The following is a 16443-nucleotide window of genomic DNA, read 5'->3' on the forward strand; positions in this document are numbered from 1 at the left end:
TCAGACACGACTGAGCAACTTCACTTTCCCTTTTCACTTTCATGCATTGGAGAAGGAAATGGCAACCCACTCCAGTGTTCTTGCCTGGAGAATCCCAGGGACGGCGGGGCCTGTTGGGCTGCCATCTATGGGGTCGCATAGAGTCAGACATGACTGAAGCGACTTAGCAGCAGCAGCAGTAGGTTTTATACTTATGGTCTTGGTTTCTTTAGATCCATTTACACCATTGAGACATGTTTTAGCTAGTCTGCTTAGTACGTGAAAAATAGGTTTTAGCTAACAGTTTTGTGAATTACATGTGGTTCTGTGGACTAATAGACTTTCCTAGAGTTTGTCTGCTTCTTCTGCCAGTATGTGTTTCTCCATTCTTCAAATATGTTTTACTGGTGCAGTATTCATGACTCTCTGTTTGTTTTTGTCTCCGTCATTACAGGTTCATGTCAGGGCCGGCCTTTTTCATGGTACCGAACTCCTGTGTAAAACTGTCGTAAGCTCAGAGATATCAGGGAAGAATGATCATATTTGGAATGAACCACTGGAATTTGATATCAACACTTGTGACCTGCCACGAATGACTCGATTATGTTTTGCTGTTTATGCAGTTTTGGATAAAGTGAAAACTAAGAAATCAACTAAAACCATGAATCCCTCTAAGTATCAGACCATCAGGAAATCTGGAAAAGTGGTAGTTATATACTCATTTCTGAAAAAGTTTTATAATGGAATAATAATAACATAATGGGATAATTTTAAACTTTAAAATAATGGATTAATATAAATGAAATTATATCATATAATTTTTGTCCCTAAGAATTGATTTTTGAAAAGACAGTAAGTCTCCCTTATGTCGTTTTCATTTTTGTTTTGGCAAATTTAGTAAATATCATAAATATAAGTGTTCTATTATAAATGTTTGCTTTTTAGAAAATATAGTTAAGAATGAAGAGAGTTAAAATATTACAGGTTAACTAAAACTTCAGATGTCAAATATATTTAAGAATTCAAACTTTTATGTATTTTAGAAAGATAGTAGATCACTCAACACCCCATGTAGGGTCTGGGACAACTCAGTAATCAAACACATCAGTTCTAGAAGTGAAATATATGAATATTCACACTAAATGAGACAAATGAAGGCTGTCAGTTAGCTTCATGTCATTTCTGGTCATGTTTTATTGTCAAATGAGTTATAAATGAACCTTTGCTTTTTAAGAGTTTCTTAGACTTTGAAATTGTGGATAAAGGATGGTGAACCTGATCTCATCTTCCATTTCACATTTTCAAGTCTTTTTTGTTTTCTTCTTACTTTATGGAAAGGGTTTTTTTTTTTTTTGAAGATGGGTATATGAATTTTATATATTAAAAAATGTGGTTACTATATTTATCTATAAGAATTTGTATCCTTTTATTCTTAACATGAAAATGTAAGCATTTCCTGTAGTTATTATCATGTAGTTTTTTTTGTTTGATTCTTTTGTTTTTTTTTTTTCCAAGTTTTTTGTTGATATTCTTTTTTTTTTTTTTAATTTTATTTTGTTTCTTAACTTTACAATATTGTATTGGTTTTGCCATATATCAACATGAATCCGCCACAGGTATACATGTGTTCCCCATCCTAAACCCTCCTCCCTCCTGCCTTATCATATAGTTTTTAAAAATGAATATTATTGTTTAAAAGTCAGATAAGAGTTATTTCCTTAGTATTTTTTTCCTCCACAGATACATATTTTTTGTCAAAGTGTTCAAGCTTTTATAGCCTTTCTGTTCTGTACTGTGCTGCACTGTATGTGCTTAGTCGTGTCCGACTCTTGCGACCCCATAGACTGTGGCCCTCCAGGCTTCTCTGTCCATGGGATTCTCCAGGCAAGAGTACTGCAGTGGGTATCCATTTCCTGGGACTAGGTTAATTAGTCTAATTGTCTACATAAAAGTTCTGTTAGCTTGATGTTTCCTTTTTAGAAATGTAAATAAATTCTACAATACCTAGAGACATTGCCTTTTGCCAAATTAAGATTTATGTAGACTGAAAGCTCTTAAGACACATAATCTGACATTATATCAGACATATTTTCTTGAATTATTAAAAATTCCTCATCACTTGCAACAGATGCAGAATAAATGTTCTATTTTTTGCATATTCTATTGTGAGAGACATTAATTAGCTTTTAGAATTTTCGTAAACCATTATAAAGATGTTGAGCATCTTTCCATGTACATCTTGTTTTTATATTGGGTGATTTGTGGGGAAATCATCTAGAACTCTAGAAACAATATTGAAGCAAAAGGCATGTGCCTGTTCATACATTAAAGTTCATTCTTAGCATATTTATGCAATGGTATCTTTCTCAACAGCATTATCCTGTAGCCTGGGTAAATACGATGGTTTTTGACTTTAAAGGACAGTTGAGATCTGGAGATATAATATTACACAGCTGGTCTTCATTTCCTGGTAAGATTTACATTCTAATCCTTAGTGTTAAAGAGTAATTTTTGGCATGTGGGGACTAGTTAACATGTTTTTATCACTCACTCTCTTTTCAGTCCAGTAAAGAAACCATCTTTTCATATTTTTATTATTTATTCTAAAATAGATTTTCCCAAAGATTATATTGGGAAATATTATATATTATATAAATATAAATATATTTACAAGTGGTTTGTATCTGAATATATTTACTTTGATGAGTATACTCACATTAACTATTTTATTTTTTATAGGTTTCTGAGAAATTCTTAAAAACAATGTCTTTTTATAACAACCTCTGTTGTTGCTAGTTGTTCTAAACTTCTAGACTAGAAGAAACATTAACTAACATTGGAAGGATAGTAAAAACACTTATTCCTTAGTTAGCTTTAGCCTGAAACTTGAGCTAGGAGAGGAGCATCTTCCATACGCCTGTATTTCTTAAATAGTACTCCTGTGAGATGGCTTAAATAGTACTCCTAAAATTATGTGTCAGTGGAGGAAAAAAATACTAAGGAAATAACTCTTATCTGACTTTTAAACAATAATATTCATTTTTAAAAACTGCATGATAATAACTAGAGGAAATGCTTACATTCTCATGTTAAGAGATGAGATGGCTTTTTATGGATGAAAAAGGGAAGTCAGTCTTAACATAATTGGTTCAAACCTAGGATTTGTGCAAAAGATTACTTGACTCTTTCCATTCTTCTTATATCTTTTCCAAATGTTGGAGATTTTATTTTGTGTTAAAATACTGGCTTTTTCCCCCCGTCTTCATCATTGGTTAATCTGTTTCATAAAATTGTGAACCTTCTTGCTTTTAAAAATTATTTTGTGGGTGACAAACATTTTTAAATGTTCTATCTTAGTAGTTGCTACCCTTGAAACTGTATTTGAATAATCAGTTATCCACAGACATATTTATAAACTGCTCACATTCTAGTATTTTATTTGTGTATGTTCTTTTATTCCTACCCTTTCCTGCATACACCTCCATTAATTTTCACTTACCACGTTATTCCCTAAATATAGGCGAGTGGTATGCATTTACACATTTCTTAAGAGGTGCTGTAGTTTCAGAGTAAATATTATTCCATTCAGTGGTATACTTTTCTGAAAATTTTAATTTAGACTCACACACATTCTCCAAAATCAGTAAGTAACTTGACTGATATTTTTAGAAAAATTGACAAGTTTTGCAATTAACTTGTCATCCCATGGACCTGAATTTATCTCTAACAAAATGTTGGAGATATTTGTTCTGCTTGTTGTGTTTCTAGAATTCACATTTATGCCAGTAGGTACAAGCTAGAAACACAGGATCTATAAATACTCTAATATCTAGAGTTCATAGTTTCTCATTAGAAGGTTTATAATCACGTTAACTCCTTATGCATATAGCAGGAAATACAAACACCAATTTCTAGTTTTCTCCCTATTTTAAGGCAAAATAGCATATTTTGTGCAGTGTTCTCTTCATATGTTTGGGGCTGATAATACTAAATTGCTACACTGGACTTTAGATAGGTTGCAATTGATAGGACAAAATAACACTATTATGTAGATAACACAAATAGAGGATATTATTAATTTGCTGAGAAGTCAGTTTTAGAAGTATGGAAATTATGAGAATTCCTTCAATCTAGGTCAAAATGGAATCTGTGAGATTTGAGAGTATTAAACTTGATAAGCAAAGGACTGATTAAAGAGCTGAAACTTTTAAGTATTTTGGAAAGATTTTCTAGCTTTGAGAGACAATTCTGGGTTTGCATACTACCTGGACATCAGGACTGGACAGAATATAGTTTTATCTTTTATTTCCTTACTAAAGTACAAAAGAATGTGCGAAAAATCTGTTATGAGAGAAATAGTTTGGAGAGGGGAGACTTTAGTTTGTACTGCTAACTCTGTTTCCTCAGAGTTTAATGTCTCTTCAACAGTTTACTTCTCTGTGAAGTGAGAAAGTTATATGATCTCCAGAGTTTAAGATAATGTTGACTTTTGATTACCATGCATTATCTGTGAATGGACTATACTTAGAGTGATAGAGAACATGAAGGAGTGTCTTGAAGAAGAACCACTTGGATGGAATGTTTCAGAAGCTACCAAAGAAGGTGTTTATATCAGCAGCTTTGAGATTACAGAGAAATATTACCAACATTAGGTTTGTTAAAAGGAATGTCATTGATGACACTCAAATTACCAGTTTGGGTACTGTGATGACTATGAAAATCAGAGCATATGTGACTAAGAAATTAATTTTGTTGAAATAATAAAAATTCCTATGGACCACCTAATTTTGAGCAAGTGAAAGTAGTTCCACCTTTTTTTATTTGTTGATTGAGAATGCTTGAACAAATTTGAAGAAAGTTGTGAGGTAGCTATTAATTTTTATTAATTTTTTTCATTTTAAAGATGTTTTTAAATAAACATTCAAATTTTGTGCCAAGTATGAAGAAGATTAGAGGCTTAGTGATATCATCTATCAAACTTCCATAGGTGACACAGTTGTTGTCCTCCAGCCCCCACCCCTCTAACCCCTCCAAATATTTATTTATTTGACTGTGCTGGGTCTTAATTGTGGCGTGAAGGATCTTTAGTTGCAGCATGCGGCATCTAGTTCCCTGACCAGGGATCAGACTGGGGCCCTCTGCATTGGTAGCAGGGAGTCTTAGCCACTGGACCACCAGAGTGGTCTTGATGACACACTTTTAAGGTAATTTTCATGATAGGAATCCATTAAGGTTTTGTTTTAGTTTTCAAAACATTTTCCTAAGAATCAAAATTATTTGCATATTTTAGATGAACTTGAAGAAATGTTGAATCCAATGGGAACTGTTCAAACAAATCCATATACAGAAAATGCAACAGCTTTGCACATAAAATTCCCAGAGAATAAAAAACAACCTTATTACTATCCTCCCTTCGATAAGGTAAGCTAATTATTTAACGTGGCACTGTGTATGAAATAATTCAGTTATTAGTTCTTGGCTCTGTATCTTTATCACTTAAGCTAGATATGTTTGCTTCTCTTTGAAGATGTTATATACATTTATAACTTGGTTCAGTGGAAAGACCACTGAGCCGGATGCCAGCTCTGTTTAGTACTGGCTTTATCAGTGAGCAAGTGAGACATGGCATCTCTGGAGTTCAGATTGCTTATTTATAAAATGAGGAAATCATAATTGTTCTCTGAGGTTCTTTCCAATTTAAAAGGGCTATAAGTGCATTCATGTATAGCTCTACACATGTGAAATATTCAGTGAAACATGCCGGTGTGTCAGTTCAGTTTAAAGATAATCACTAGCATGATTAGAGTTGGTATGCAAAGAACAGATTATTTATGTTGAATATGGTGTTAGTAGGACTTATTTTGTAAAAGCTACAGCAAGGGCTTCTGTTTCTTAACATAACTTTTTAGTGTAAAAGCTGCATGTCTTCGGGATATGGAGAGTGTCTGGTGGAGGTTGAAAATTAGGCTGTGAGCATTTACATGCTAAGAGAGTTAAGCTGTCATAGGTTTTATCTTCAGGTTTGGCATCTTTGTTTCAGGTATGATTGATGCTGATCTTTGTGAGGAAATCTTTGAGCAAATTCTCAGATAATAAATAAGAAGTTTATTGTATTTACTTAAGTCATTTGAGTCCAAGCTGTCTTTAAACATTTATGCTATAGTACAGTTTCAATTAATATATTATACACTTAATTGTATTTTAACATTCTGTACCAACAAATATTTCTTCCTTTACTTTCATTTTAATTGAATTTTATCCACATAGACATAATTTTTCATTTTCTTCTTGAATCTTTTTCTGTTCAGTAATATACAACCAAATTAAAATTTGTGATTATTACAGTAGAAATCTCAAATATGTCAAGAACCATATACTTTAGTGTACACTGGGTAGAAGGTATGTTTTGATGCATTTATTTTGTGGCTTTATTCTTTAGATTAGGAATTTATACATAAGCTATAGCTACTTGTGATACAGTTAATAGTCCAAGCTCAGACTTTTTTTGTCTTCAGTTATTGTATGTGTTCAGCAGTCACTTATAATTTCTTTTGGATCAAAAGAAATGCTTTTTGAAGTGGTTTTACAAATCTAACATCTTGTGTAATTTTAAGTATTTTTAATCTAATATTTTAAGAGAAGTCCAGTTTTTTTAAATGTTCTATTTCAGCATTGTTGTCAACAGAATTGTCTGCACCTGGTTATTAAACTGTACTTTTGCCTTTTTGATCCCTTTGAGAGTCTGTCTTTGAAGATCTACGTAGGATGGAAAGTTTAGTCTTTAAATGTGTATAATATATTTATATTTTTTAGTTTTCTTTTAATTGTACAATTGCATATATGATCATTTAAAAAACATAATGCAGATATAAAAAGTGAAAATTTCTTACGTTTTTATTTAATGTTTTCTGCTTTACCCACTTGTATACATTTTATGTTTCAACTTACTTTTATGATTATTGCTTAATATTAATAACTGATATAACTTTATCACATAACAACCTTATGAAATAGGATGGAAATTACCAGTGTACTTTATACATATGGATGCAATTAAATTATTTGCAGAGAATTAGTTAACTCAGTAACTAGATATGGGTTTTCAGGTTTTTTTTACCTGCTGAGCCTTTCCAGTAGAACAGTGGGTTCCCCATCTTTTCAAGAATCAGAGCCTCTTTTGAACTTACTAAATTCAGAAAATATTTTTATGTTTTCTCTTGACATTACTTCTGCTTTTGTTATCTGCTAATTCAGAAGAAAACGAGAGAAATGATAAAAACTTATTCTGTGTTTGGTAAATATTACATCATTTAGTTGCTAAATCGTTCCCAACTCTTTGAGACACCATGGACTGTAGCCCACCAGGGTCCTGCATTCATGGAAATCTCCAGGCAAGAATACTGGAGTGGGTTGCCATTTCCCAACTATTACATACTTTTGCATTTTCTTAACCAGAAAATATTTACTTATATTAAAAATTTGTTCGTATATGCTAGGCACTGCTTATTTTATCTATAGAGAATCCTAGTATACTCTGGGAGTCAATAGTCCTTTATAGTAAAGAGTTTGTCAAGTGTTTCAAGATAATACCACTTTGCATTTAAAATTCATGCTTAGGTTATAAACCATAGAAATTCCATATCATATGTAGCCTCTGTACATGTGGATGTATAAGTCTATGTACAAGTCTAGATATTTACACTTATAATTTTACAAATACAAGAGCCAAATTTTAATTTTTTCAATTTTTTTTGACAGATTATTGAAAAAGCAGCTGAGATTGCAAGCAGTGATAGTGCTAATGTATCAGTAAGTATCAAGGTTTTAAAGTAGCCTATGTTACAAAGTTGTGCTTATTATTATTCACTTTCATGTCATTTATGGTAATGTGCTTATGGAAGACCATACTCATATGGAAGAATAGTCTGAGTGTACATGAGTATGTACATGCTAATATTTTGTTAAATGGCTGCTGTTTCAGGTTGGTCTGTGTTTCGTTAGTAAGCACTTTGCTGGTTCAAGCACAGGTTCAGCAGCTGGTCTGTGATGGATGCTCTGACACTTCATAAATTAACAATACCATCTTTTGAATGTTATTCAGTTGAATGAGGAGGTTATATTTTCTTAACTTCTCTGACATAATAGAGCAGATATATTTAAGGCAGGTTTTGCACTGCTGGAGACCCAGGTTTCTTGCATTTTGGTGATCTTTTATGTTAATATGTAGTTTTATCTCGTTTATTATTGGTGCTTCAACTTTCTACATTACTACCTTCCGGACCGCAGGAACAGGAAAAGTTAGACTAGAGGCCGTACCTAACGATAAGTGAGACTGAGAAATGTAGTCTTTGGCAGACAGTCATGTACTTGGCTAAGAATAAGAGATTATAGTTAATAAAGCTAGAAGGGGACAGTGCATATTGACAGATAAATAGCAGTCTCTGCTACGCACAACATTCCCATTGTTTCTGCCCAAAGACTTCAAAATAGATTATTTTGTTTACAATATGTGTAATATTTCTACCATCTATATTTTTTAATAATAATTTTTTCTGCTTTAACCTTAAGACTTTTCTGAGTTTTAATCTGATATTTTCTTTTCATGTCATCAGTTTATAGTTTTCAAGTGACTATAGTAATGCCACTTTATATAGAATGGTCATTAGTTAGAAGCCAGGAGGCAAATGGAGATAATGTATATGCTTTTATTATTTGTACAGAATGAATGCAATATTTAATGTTGTAGTTAGAGAAACGTCTGGCCCAGGGTGTCTTCTTCATTTCTCTTTCTTCTTCTTTTTTTCTTTAATTAAAAAATTTTTTTTAATTGTTTTTAAAATTTTGGTTGCCTTGGTCTTCCTTGCTGTGCACTGCCTTTCTCTAGTTGCAATGAGCAGGGTCTACTCTGTACTTGCAGCGCATGGGTTTCTCATTGTTGCAGAACAGGGGCTATAGGGCGTATGGGTTTCAACAGTTCTACTTGTGGGCTCTAGAGCCTAGGCTCAGTAGTGGTGATGTATGGGCTTAGTTGCTCTGTGCCATGTGGAATCTACCTAGACCAGGGATTGGAACACGTATTGCCTGTATGGGCAGGCATATTCTTAACCACTGGACTACCAAGGAAGCCCTTTTTAAATTGAGGTACAATTGCTTTACAGTGTTTCAGATGTCAGCAGAGTGATTCAGTTTATATATATGTTTCAGATTCTTTTCCATTATTGATTATTATAAGATACTGCATATAGTTCCCTTTGCTATACAATAGATCTTTATTATGTTTTATATATAGTTGTGTGTATCTGTTAATTCCAAACTCCCAATTTATTCCCCTTAACTTTCTTCTGTGGTAACTGTAAAGTTTGTTTTTTGGTGTTTGTATCTATTTCTGTTTTGTAGATAAAACTTCACTTAGTGTGATAATCTAAGTGAATTATACTTCAGTTAGTGTGATAAGCTCTAGGTCCATTCCTTTTCCTGTAAGTGGCAATGTTTCATTCTGTTTTTAAATGTTATTTTATTGAAGTATAGTTATAATTTTGTGGTAATTTCTACTGTATAGCATAGTGATTCAGTTACACATATATGTACATATTCTTTTGCATTATGTTTTATCACAGGATATTGAATAGTTCCATGTGCTATACAGTAGGAAATACTTCATTCTTTTATGACTAATATTCCATTGTAAGATGTGTATATATGTGTGTATACATACCACATCTTCTTTATCCATTCATCAGTCAGTGAACATTTACATTGCTTCCATGTCTTGGCTATTGTAAATAGTGCTGCTGTGAACATTGGTGTGCAGGGATCTTTTTAAGTTAGAGTTTTCATCTTGTCTGGATATATGTCCAGGGCTGGAATAGTAGGATCATATAGCCACTCTATTTTTAGGTCTTTTAAGGAACCTCCATACTGTCTTTTATAGTGGTTGCAGCAGTTTACATTCCCACCAACAGTGTAGTAGGGTTGTTTTTTCCTTACACCCTTTCCAGCATTTATGAATTATAGGCTTTTTGATGATTACCATTTTGACTGGTGTGAAGTGCTACCTCATTTTTGTCTTGATTTGTATTTCTCTAATAATTAGAAATGTTGAGAATCTTTTCTTGTGCCTGTTGGCTATCTGTATGTCTTCTTTGGAGAAACAGCTATTAATATTTAGGTGTTCTGCACATTTAAAATTTTTTTGTTTGTATTTTTTTTATTGAGCTGTATAAGCTGTTTGTATATTTTGGAAATTAATCTCTTGTTGGTTGCATTGTTTGTAAATATTTTCTCCCATTCTGTAAATTCTTTTCATTTTGTTTATGATTTCCTTTACTGTGCATAAGCTGTTAAGTTTAACTGGCTCCCATTTGTTTACTTTTGCTTTTGTTTCCATTACTGTAGGAGACAGATTAAAAAATGTTGCTGCAATTTATGTTAGAGTATTTTGCTTATGTTTCCCTCTAGGAGTTTTATAGTACCATTTTGAGTTTATTTTTGTACGTAGTGTTAGAGAATGTTCTGATTTCATTCTTTTACATATAGCTGTCCATGTTTTCTCAAGGCTACTTACTGAAGAGACTGTCTTTTCTCTGTTGTATATTCTTGCCTCCTTTCTTGTAGATTAGTTGACAATAAGTGTATGGATATATTCCTGGGCTTTCTGTTCATTTCCATTGATCTGTGTGTCTTGTTTTTGTGCCAGTACCATACTGTTTGATTACTGTAGCTTTGTAATATAGTCTGAAGTCAGGGAGTGTGATTGCTCCAGTTTTGTTCTTCTTTCTTAAGATTGTTTTGGATATTTCCCAGGCTGTCTTATGCTTTTTATAGAGTTCTCCAAAATGTCCATAGCTCTGCAGTGCAAGTAACTCCTACTACAAATACTTTCAAAGTACAGTTGACCCTTGAAGAACACGGTTACTGCATAGGTCCTTTTACACACAGATTTCTCATTAAATACATACTACAGTACCGCGTGACCTTCAAGTTGATTGAATTTGTGGATACAGAACCTCAGATGCAGAGTATCAACTGTAAAATTATACATGGTTTTTGACTGTGCTGAGAGTCTGCATCCCTAATCCTCATGTTGTTTAATGGTCAATTGTAGTTCTCTTCAATGAAATAAAATAATTTTATTACAAGTATACACTTTTCAGCTTGTCTGGAAATTATGGAAGCATACAATTGCAGTCTAAGAGATAACATGTATATACACCTGTCTTCATTCTCATGCCTGTTTTTAGTTACCCTTTATTAGTCTTAATATTGCTCTTTGAATATCAGAAGCCTAAATTAATTTGTGTTTTTTCTCCTATGATCTGCTGCTATCTTACATAAATCAGAGGTTCTTTGCTTAATGATGATGCAATATTCTTGTCCAGGTTTGCTGTATTTTTTTGTTTTTAGTGGGAACATAGTTGTTGTTTGTCACTCAGTCACGTTGACTCTTTGCGACCTCATGGACTGTAGCACGACAGGCTTCCCTGTCCTTCACCATCTCTTGGAGTTTGCTCAAAACTCATGTCCATCGAGTCAGTGATGCCATCCAACCATCTCATCCTCTGTCGTCCCCTTCTCCTCCTGCCTTCAGTTGTTCCCAGCATTAGGGTCTTTTCCAGTGAGTCAGCTCTTCACATCAGGTGGCCAAAGTACTGGAACTTCAGCTTCAGCATCAGTCCTTCCAATAAATATTCAGGGTCAATTTCCTTTAGGATTGACTGGTTTGATCACCTTGGTGTCCAAGAGACGTTCGAAAGTCTTCTCCAGCACCACAGTTCAAAGGCATCAATTCTTTAGCACTCAGCCCTTTTTATTGTTTAGCTCTCACATCCATAATATGACTATTGGAAAAACCAGAGCTTTGACTGTACGTACCATTGTAGGCAAAGTAATGTCTCTGCTTTTTAATACACTGTCTAGGTTTGTCATAGTACAATGAATAAACTATATGGAACCAAAATGTAAGTTTTTTTACTAACTGCTACTTACCTTTCTCTCCTAGAGATAAGTGTATAAACAGTTTAGCTTTGTGTGTACATATCTGTATATTTTTTTAAAAGTTCGAGATCTTTTTATTTTCTTCCTTTTCATGCAATGCATTTTATGGATCTTGTAATGTTTGTAGGAAGAGTTCCACTTCTCTCTTTATGAAAGCCTTGTTAATATTTCATGACATTAATTACTGATACAATTAGTTATTAAATATTCATACCTCCACTGATGTATGTTTGCTCATTTCCATTTATTCTCTACTAAAGCTTTGTTGCAGTAAATGTTTCATATGTCTTTATACATGTTTGTGTTTTGTAGGATAAATTTATACAAATAAAATTATAGGTTGAAAGGTTTGTCTCCTTTTAGTAAGAATTCTATCAAGTTGCATAACCTAAAAGAGTTAAAATACACTGTGGGAGAGTTTCTATCCTTTTGCATTTCTGCCAGCCCTTTTAATTTATTGATTCAGTGAACATAAACTGATGTCACATTATTTTAACTTGCAGTTTCTTATGATTAGTCAGGTAGGAGTTTGTTTCTTTATCTTTTAAAAGATTTTTATCTTTTAAAAGATTTCTGTTTATTCCTTTTTCATGGTTATTCTGTCACATTAATTCTCTCTGAGGAATAAAACAATCTTTAACTTTAAAGTGGTCTTGCTTCTTCTTTTGGCATCTGTCTTTTCTTCTTATTTTGGCTTTTCTCAGTGTTTGGTGATTCTTAGTTTAGCTCTTTTGTAGTTGTGGCTCCCTGGTTGTTTGCTTATTCACAGTAACCTGCATTCAGTGTCTGTAGGATTTGGGGTAGGCTGTGCTGAAAATGAGTTTCCTGTATGTGAAGATTTCCTCCCTTCTGAGATCAAGTGTCTCCCAAGTACTCTGTACCCTGCTCCTCACCTCAGTTTTGGGCTGATCCCATTGCTGTTTCAGCTCAGCACAAACAGAGCAAGGGGCATATGTGACCATAGCAGCTGCTCCACCTGCAGATCGGTTACAACTAACTTCCCTGATGATTCCCCCTGGCCACCTCTCATTCCTTGAATCCTCTGATTCTAACCTGGAACTGTGTTTCTCACTACCGCTTCAATCTTAGCAGATCTGATCCCTGGTCCTATCTGCTTTCTCTCAGTAAAGGATTCCTATGTTAGGCACTTTCTTTTATATCCCAGAACTGTTACTGCTGAGTATTTTAAAATACATAAAATACTTCATCTTTTTGAATGAAAGGAATAGAGAGAACTATGTTCTCGTTCCACTGTTTTAATCCTCTCTTCGTGTATATGTCAAGAGCATGTTACATTCTTTAATAAGATCATGGTAAGTTCACTTGTTGAATTGTGTGTGTGTGTATATATGTGTGTGTGTATATTCAGTCACTCCATCATGTCAGACTCTAAGTGACCCCATGGATTGCAGCCCGCCAGGCTCCTCTGCCCGTGGAATTTTCCAGGCAAGAGCACTGGAGTAGGGTGCCATTTCCTCCTCCACGGGATCTTCCCATCCAGGGATCCAGCCCACGTCTCTTGCATTGGCAAGCAGATTCTTTACCACTAGTGCCACTAATACCCAGTTTATTTAGTACATTTTGTTTATCCACTTGTTTGCTTCCACATTTTAGCTATTGTGAATAACACTGCTATGAACATGAGTGTGCAAATATATTTTTGAGATGTTGCTGTCAGTTCTTTTGGCTATGTACCCATAAGTAGAATTACTAGATCACATGGTAATTTTGTTTTTTATCTTTTGAGGAACTACCATTGTTTTCTAAAATAACTGTTTCATATTACATTCCCACCTGCAAAATCCAACTGCAAAAGGATTCTTGATTTTTCATATCCTTCTCAACAGCACTTCTGTTCTTTTGAAAGTGTTAAGCCTAATAGCTATTTGCATTTTTAAAAACATATAGTTGCCAAAGATTGTGGGATATCTGTAGAACAGAAAAAAATGGGATCTTTGTGAATTATGATTCTTGAATTGGCAGCTTTTGATCTTCCTAGCCAGTAGTTCCCAACCTGCGGCTTTTTTTTTTGCCTCAAGTGGGGCATTTAGTACTTCTAGAAGTTTTCTTATTTGTCTCAGCTCACTGGAGGTTGTTTCTGACAGGTAGTGAATGGAGTTCAGGTGCTACTCAACTTCCTACAAGGCACAGGACCATCCTCCTATGAGACAGCATGGGGGTTAGAAACCCTGCTCTAATCTAAAACATGTGTGTTAAAAAGTTTTCTTATTGCTGAATCTCAGGCACAAAATCTTAACGACTGGCTTCTGTGAATGCAGATAGTGACTCAGCCTTTAGTTCAGAGGTTCTGGGGATCTACCTAGAATGTTTTCTTAATAGAATGATTTGGAATCTTTAATGCCCTCCATTTGATGGAAGAAAGGAGCAAACATTAAAAAAAAAATCTCAGACTTTCTGAAAACCTGAGATAAGAATATGAAGAATTCCCGTACAGCTTTCTCCAACTTCCCCAACTATTAACACTTTGCCATATTTGTTCTATCATTCCATGTGTATGTGTGCCTTTCTTTCAGAATCATTTGAGATGAAGTGGCATGCATTATGCCATTTATCCTTTAATTCTTCAGTGTATATTTCCTAAAAATGAGGACATTCTCATAGTTAACCAGAATCAATTCATGAAAATCAAGAAAATAATGTTGATACAGTTCTATTGTCTGTTCCCCACATTCCATTCCGTGTTTAGCCAGTTGTCTCAGTAGTGTTCTTTGGGCCCAGGATTCAACCCAGGATTACTTGTTGTATTTCTTTGACGTGTGTCTTTAGTTTCCTTCATTCTAGAACAGTTCCTCAGTCTTTCCTTATCTTTAATGACTGATTTTTTTTTAAGGATACAGATCAGTTACTTTGTAGAATGTCACTCAGTTTGGATTTGCCTAATGTTTTGTCATGATTGGATTCTAGCGATGCATTTTTAGCATGAATACATTGAAGTGGTGGGGGCTTCCCTGATAACTCAGTGGTAAAGAATCTGCTGCCAATGCAGGATACACACAAGAGGACGGTTTGATCCCTGGGTTGGGAAGGTCCTCTGGAGGAGGAAATGGCAACCCGATCCAGTATTCTTGTCGGGATAATCCTACGGACAGAGGAGCCTGGCGGGCTACAGTCCATGGGGTTGCAAAGAGTCAGACACAACTGAGCAAATTTAAGTGGTGATGTGTCCTTACTGTGTTTTACTCACAGGCAAACAATGTCAGTTTGTCATTTTGGCTCTTTTTGTTGTTGTTGTTGTTGTTGTTTTTCTGTTGCGGTTGATATTAATTATTATTGCTTGGTTAGGATAGTGTCCACTAGGTTTTTCTACTACGAAGTTAATAAAGTGAGTAATTTGTGGACTTATTTTGCAACTTCGGAAACATACTGTTTCACAGCTAACTTTCACCCACTTGTTTTAGTATTTATTAATACAGATTGTCTGAACCAGTATTAATTACAATGGTATCCAAAGTGTGATTTTCAAATTTATTTTCCTTTTGGGTTTGTTAGTTCACGTATACTGTAAGGTAGATGTTTTTCTCACACCCCCACCCCCCATTTATTTACTTAAAAAAATTATAGTAGTTTGAATTTGTGATTTCTTTTTCATTTAATGACATAGTTAATTTTAATGTGCAGATTTGACCCAGATTTTGCCTGTGGCAACTCAAGTTCTATCTTGTGTCTGTTTGATCTGTCGACATCATTCTTTGAGCATCTACTTCTTTCTGGCACAAGAAAGTGTTCCAGCCTCATCTGGTGGTTTCTTTATCCCACTTTGGTTTTCTGACAGAATGTGGTCCACTGGAGAAGGGAATGGCAAACCACTTCAGTATTCTTGCCTTGAGAACCCCATGAACAGTATGAAAAGGCAAAATGATAGGATATTGAAAGAGGAACTCCCCAGGTTAGTAGGTGCCCAATATGCTACTGGAGATCAGTGGAGAAATAATTCCAGAAAGAATGAAGGGATGGAGCCAAAGCAAAAACAATACCCAGTTGTGGATGTGACGGGTGATAGAAGCATCTGATGCTGTAAAGAGCAATATTGAAGAGGAACCTGGAGTGTTAGGTCCATGAATCAAGGCAAATTGGAAGTGGTCAAACAGGAGATGGCAAGAGTGAACATTGACATTCTAGGAATCAGCGAACTAAAATGGACTGGAACGGGTGAATTTAACTCAGATGACCATTACATCTACTACTGTGGGCAGGAATCCCTTAGAAGAAATGGAGTAGCCATCATGGTCAACAGAAGAGTCCGAAAAGCAGTGCTTGGATACAATCTCAAAAACGACCAAATGATCTCTGTTTGTTTCCAAGGCAAACCATTCAATATCACAGTAATCCAAGTCTGTTCCCCAACCAGTAACGCTGAAGAAGCTGAAGTTGAACAGTTCTATGAAGACCTATAAGACCTTTTAGAACTAACACCCAAAAAAGATGTCCTTTTCATTATAGGGGACTGGA

At 34.5% G+C, this 16443-nt stretch overlaps 1 protein-coding gene across 1 annotated transcript in view; it reads left to right on the forward strand.

The window, feature by feature from the left end:
- PIK3CB (phosphatidylinositol-4,5-bisphosphate 3-kinase catalytic subunit beta) overlaps positions 1-16443 on the forward strand; it is a 179232-nt gene that overhangs the window by 106900 nt on the left and 55889 nt on the right. The window contains exons 9-12 of the mRNA XM_027544963.1: positions 434-685; positions 2353-2449; positions 5270-5400; positions 7738-7788. Of these exons, the coding sequence (XP_027400764.1) occupies positions 434-685; positions 2353-2449; positions 5270-5400; positions 7738-7788 (531 nt within the window). The remainder of the gene's footprint in view (positions 1-433; positions 686-2352; positions 2450-5269; positions 5401-7737; positions 7789-16443) is intronic.

Source organism: Bos indicus x Bos taurus, chromosome 1 (assembly GCF_003369695.1).
Source record: "Bos indicus x Bos taurus breed Angus x Brahman F1 hybrid chromosome 1, Bos_hybrid_MaternalHap_v2.0, whole genome shotgun sequence".
NCBI classification, from domain to species: Eukaryota; Metazoa; Chordata; class Mammalia; order Artiodactyla; family Bovidae; genus Bos; species Bos indicus x Bos taurus.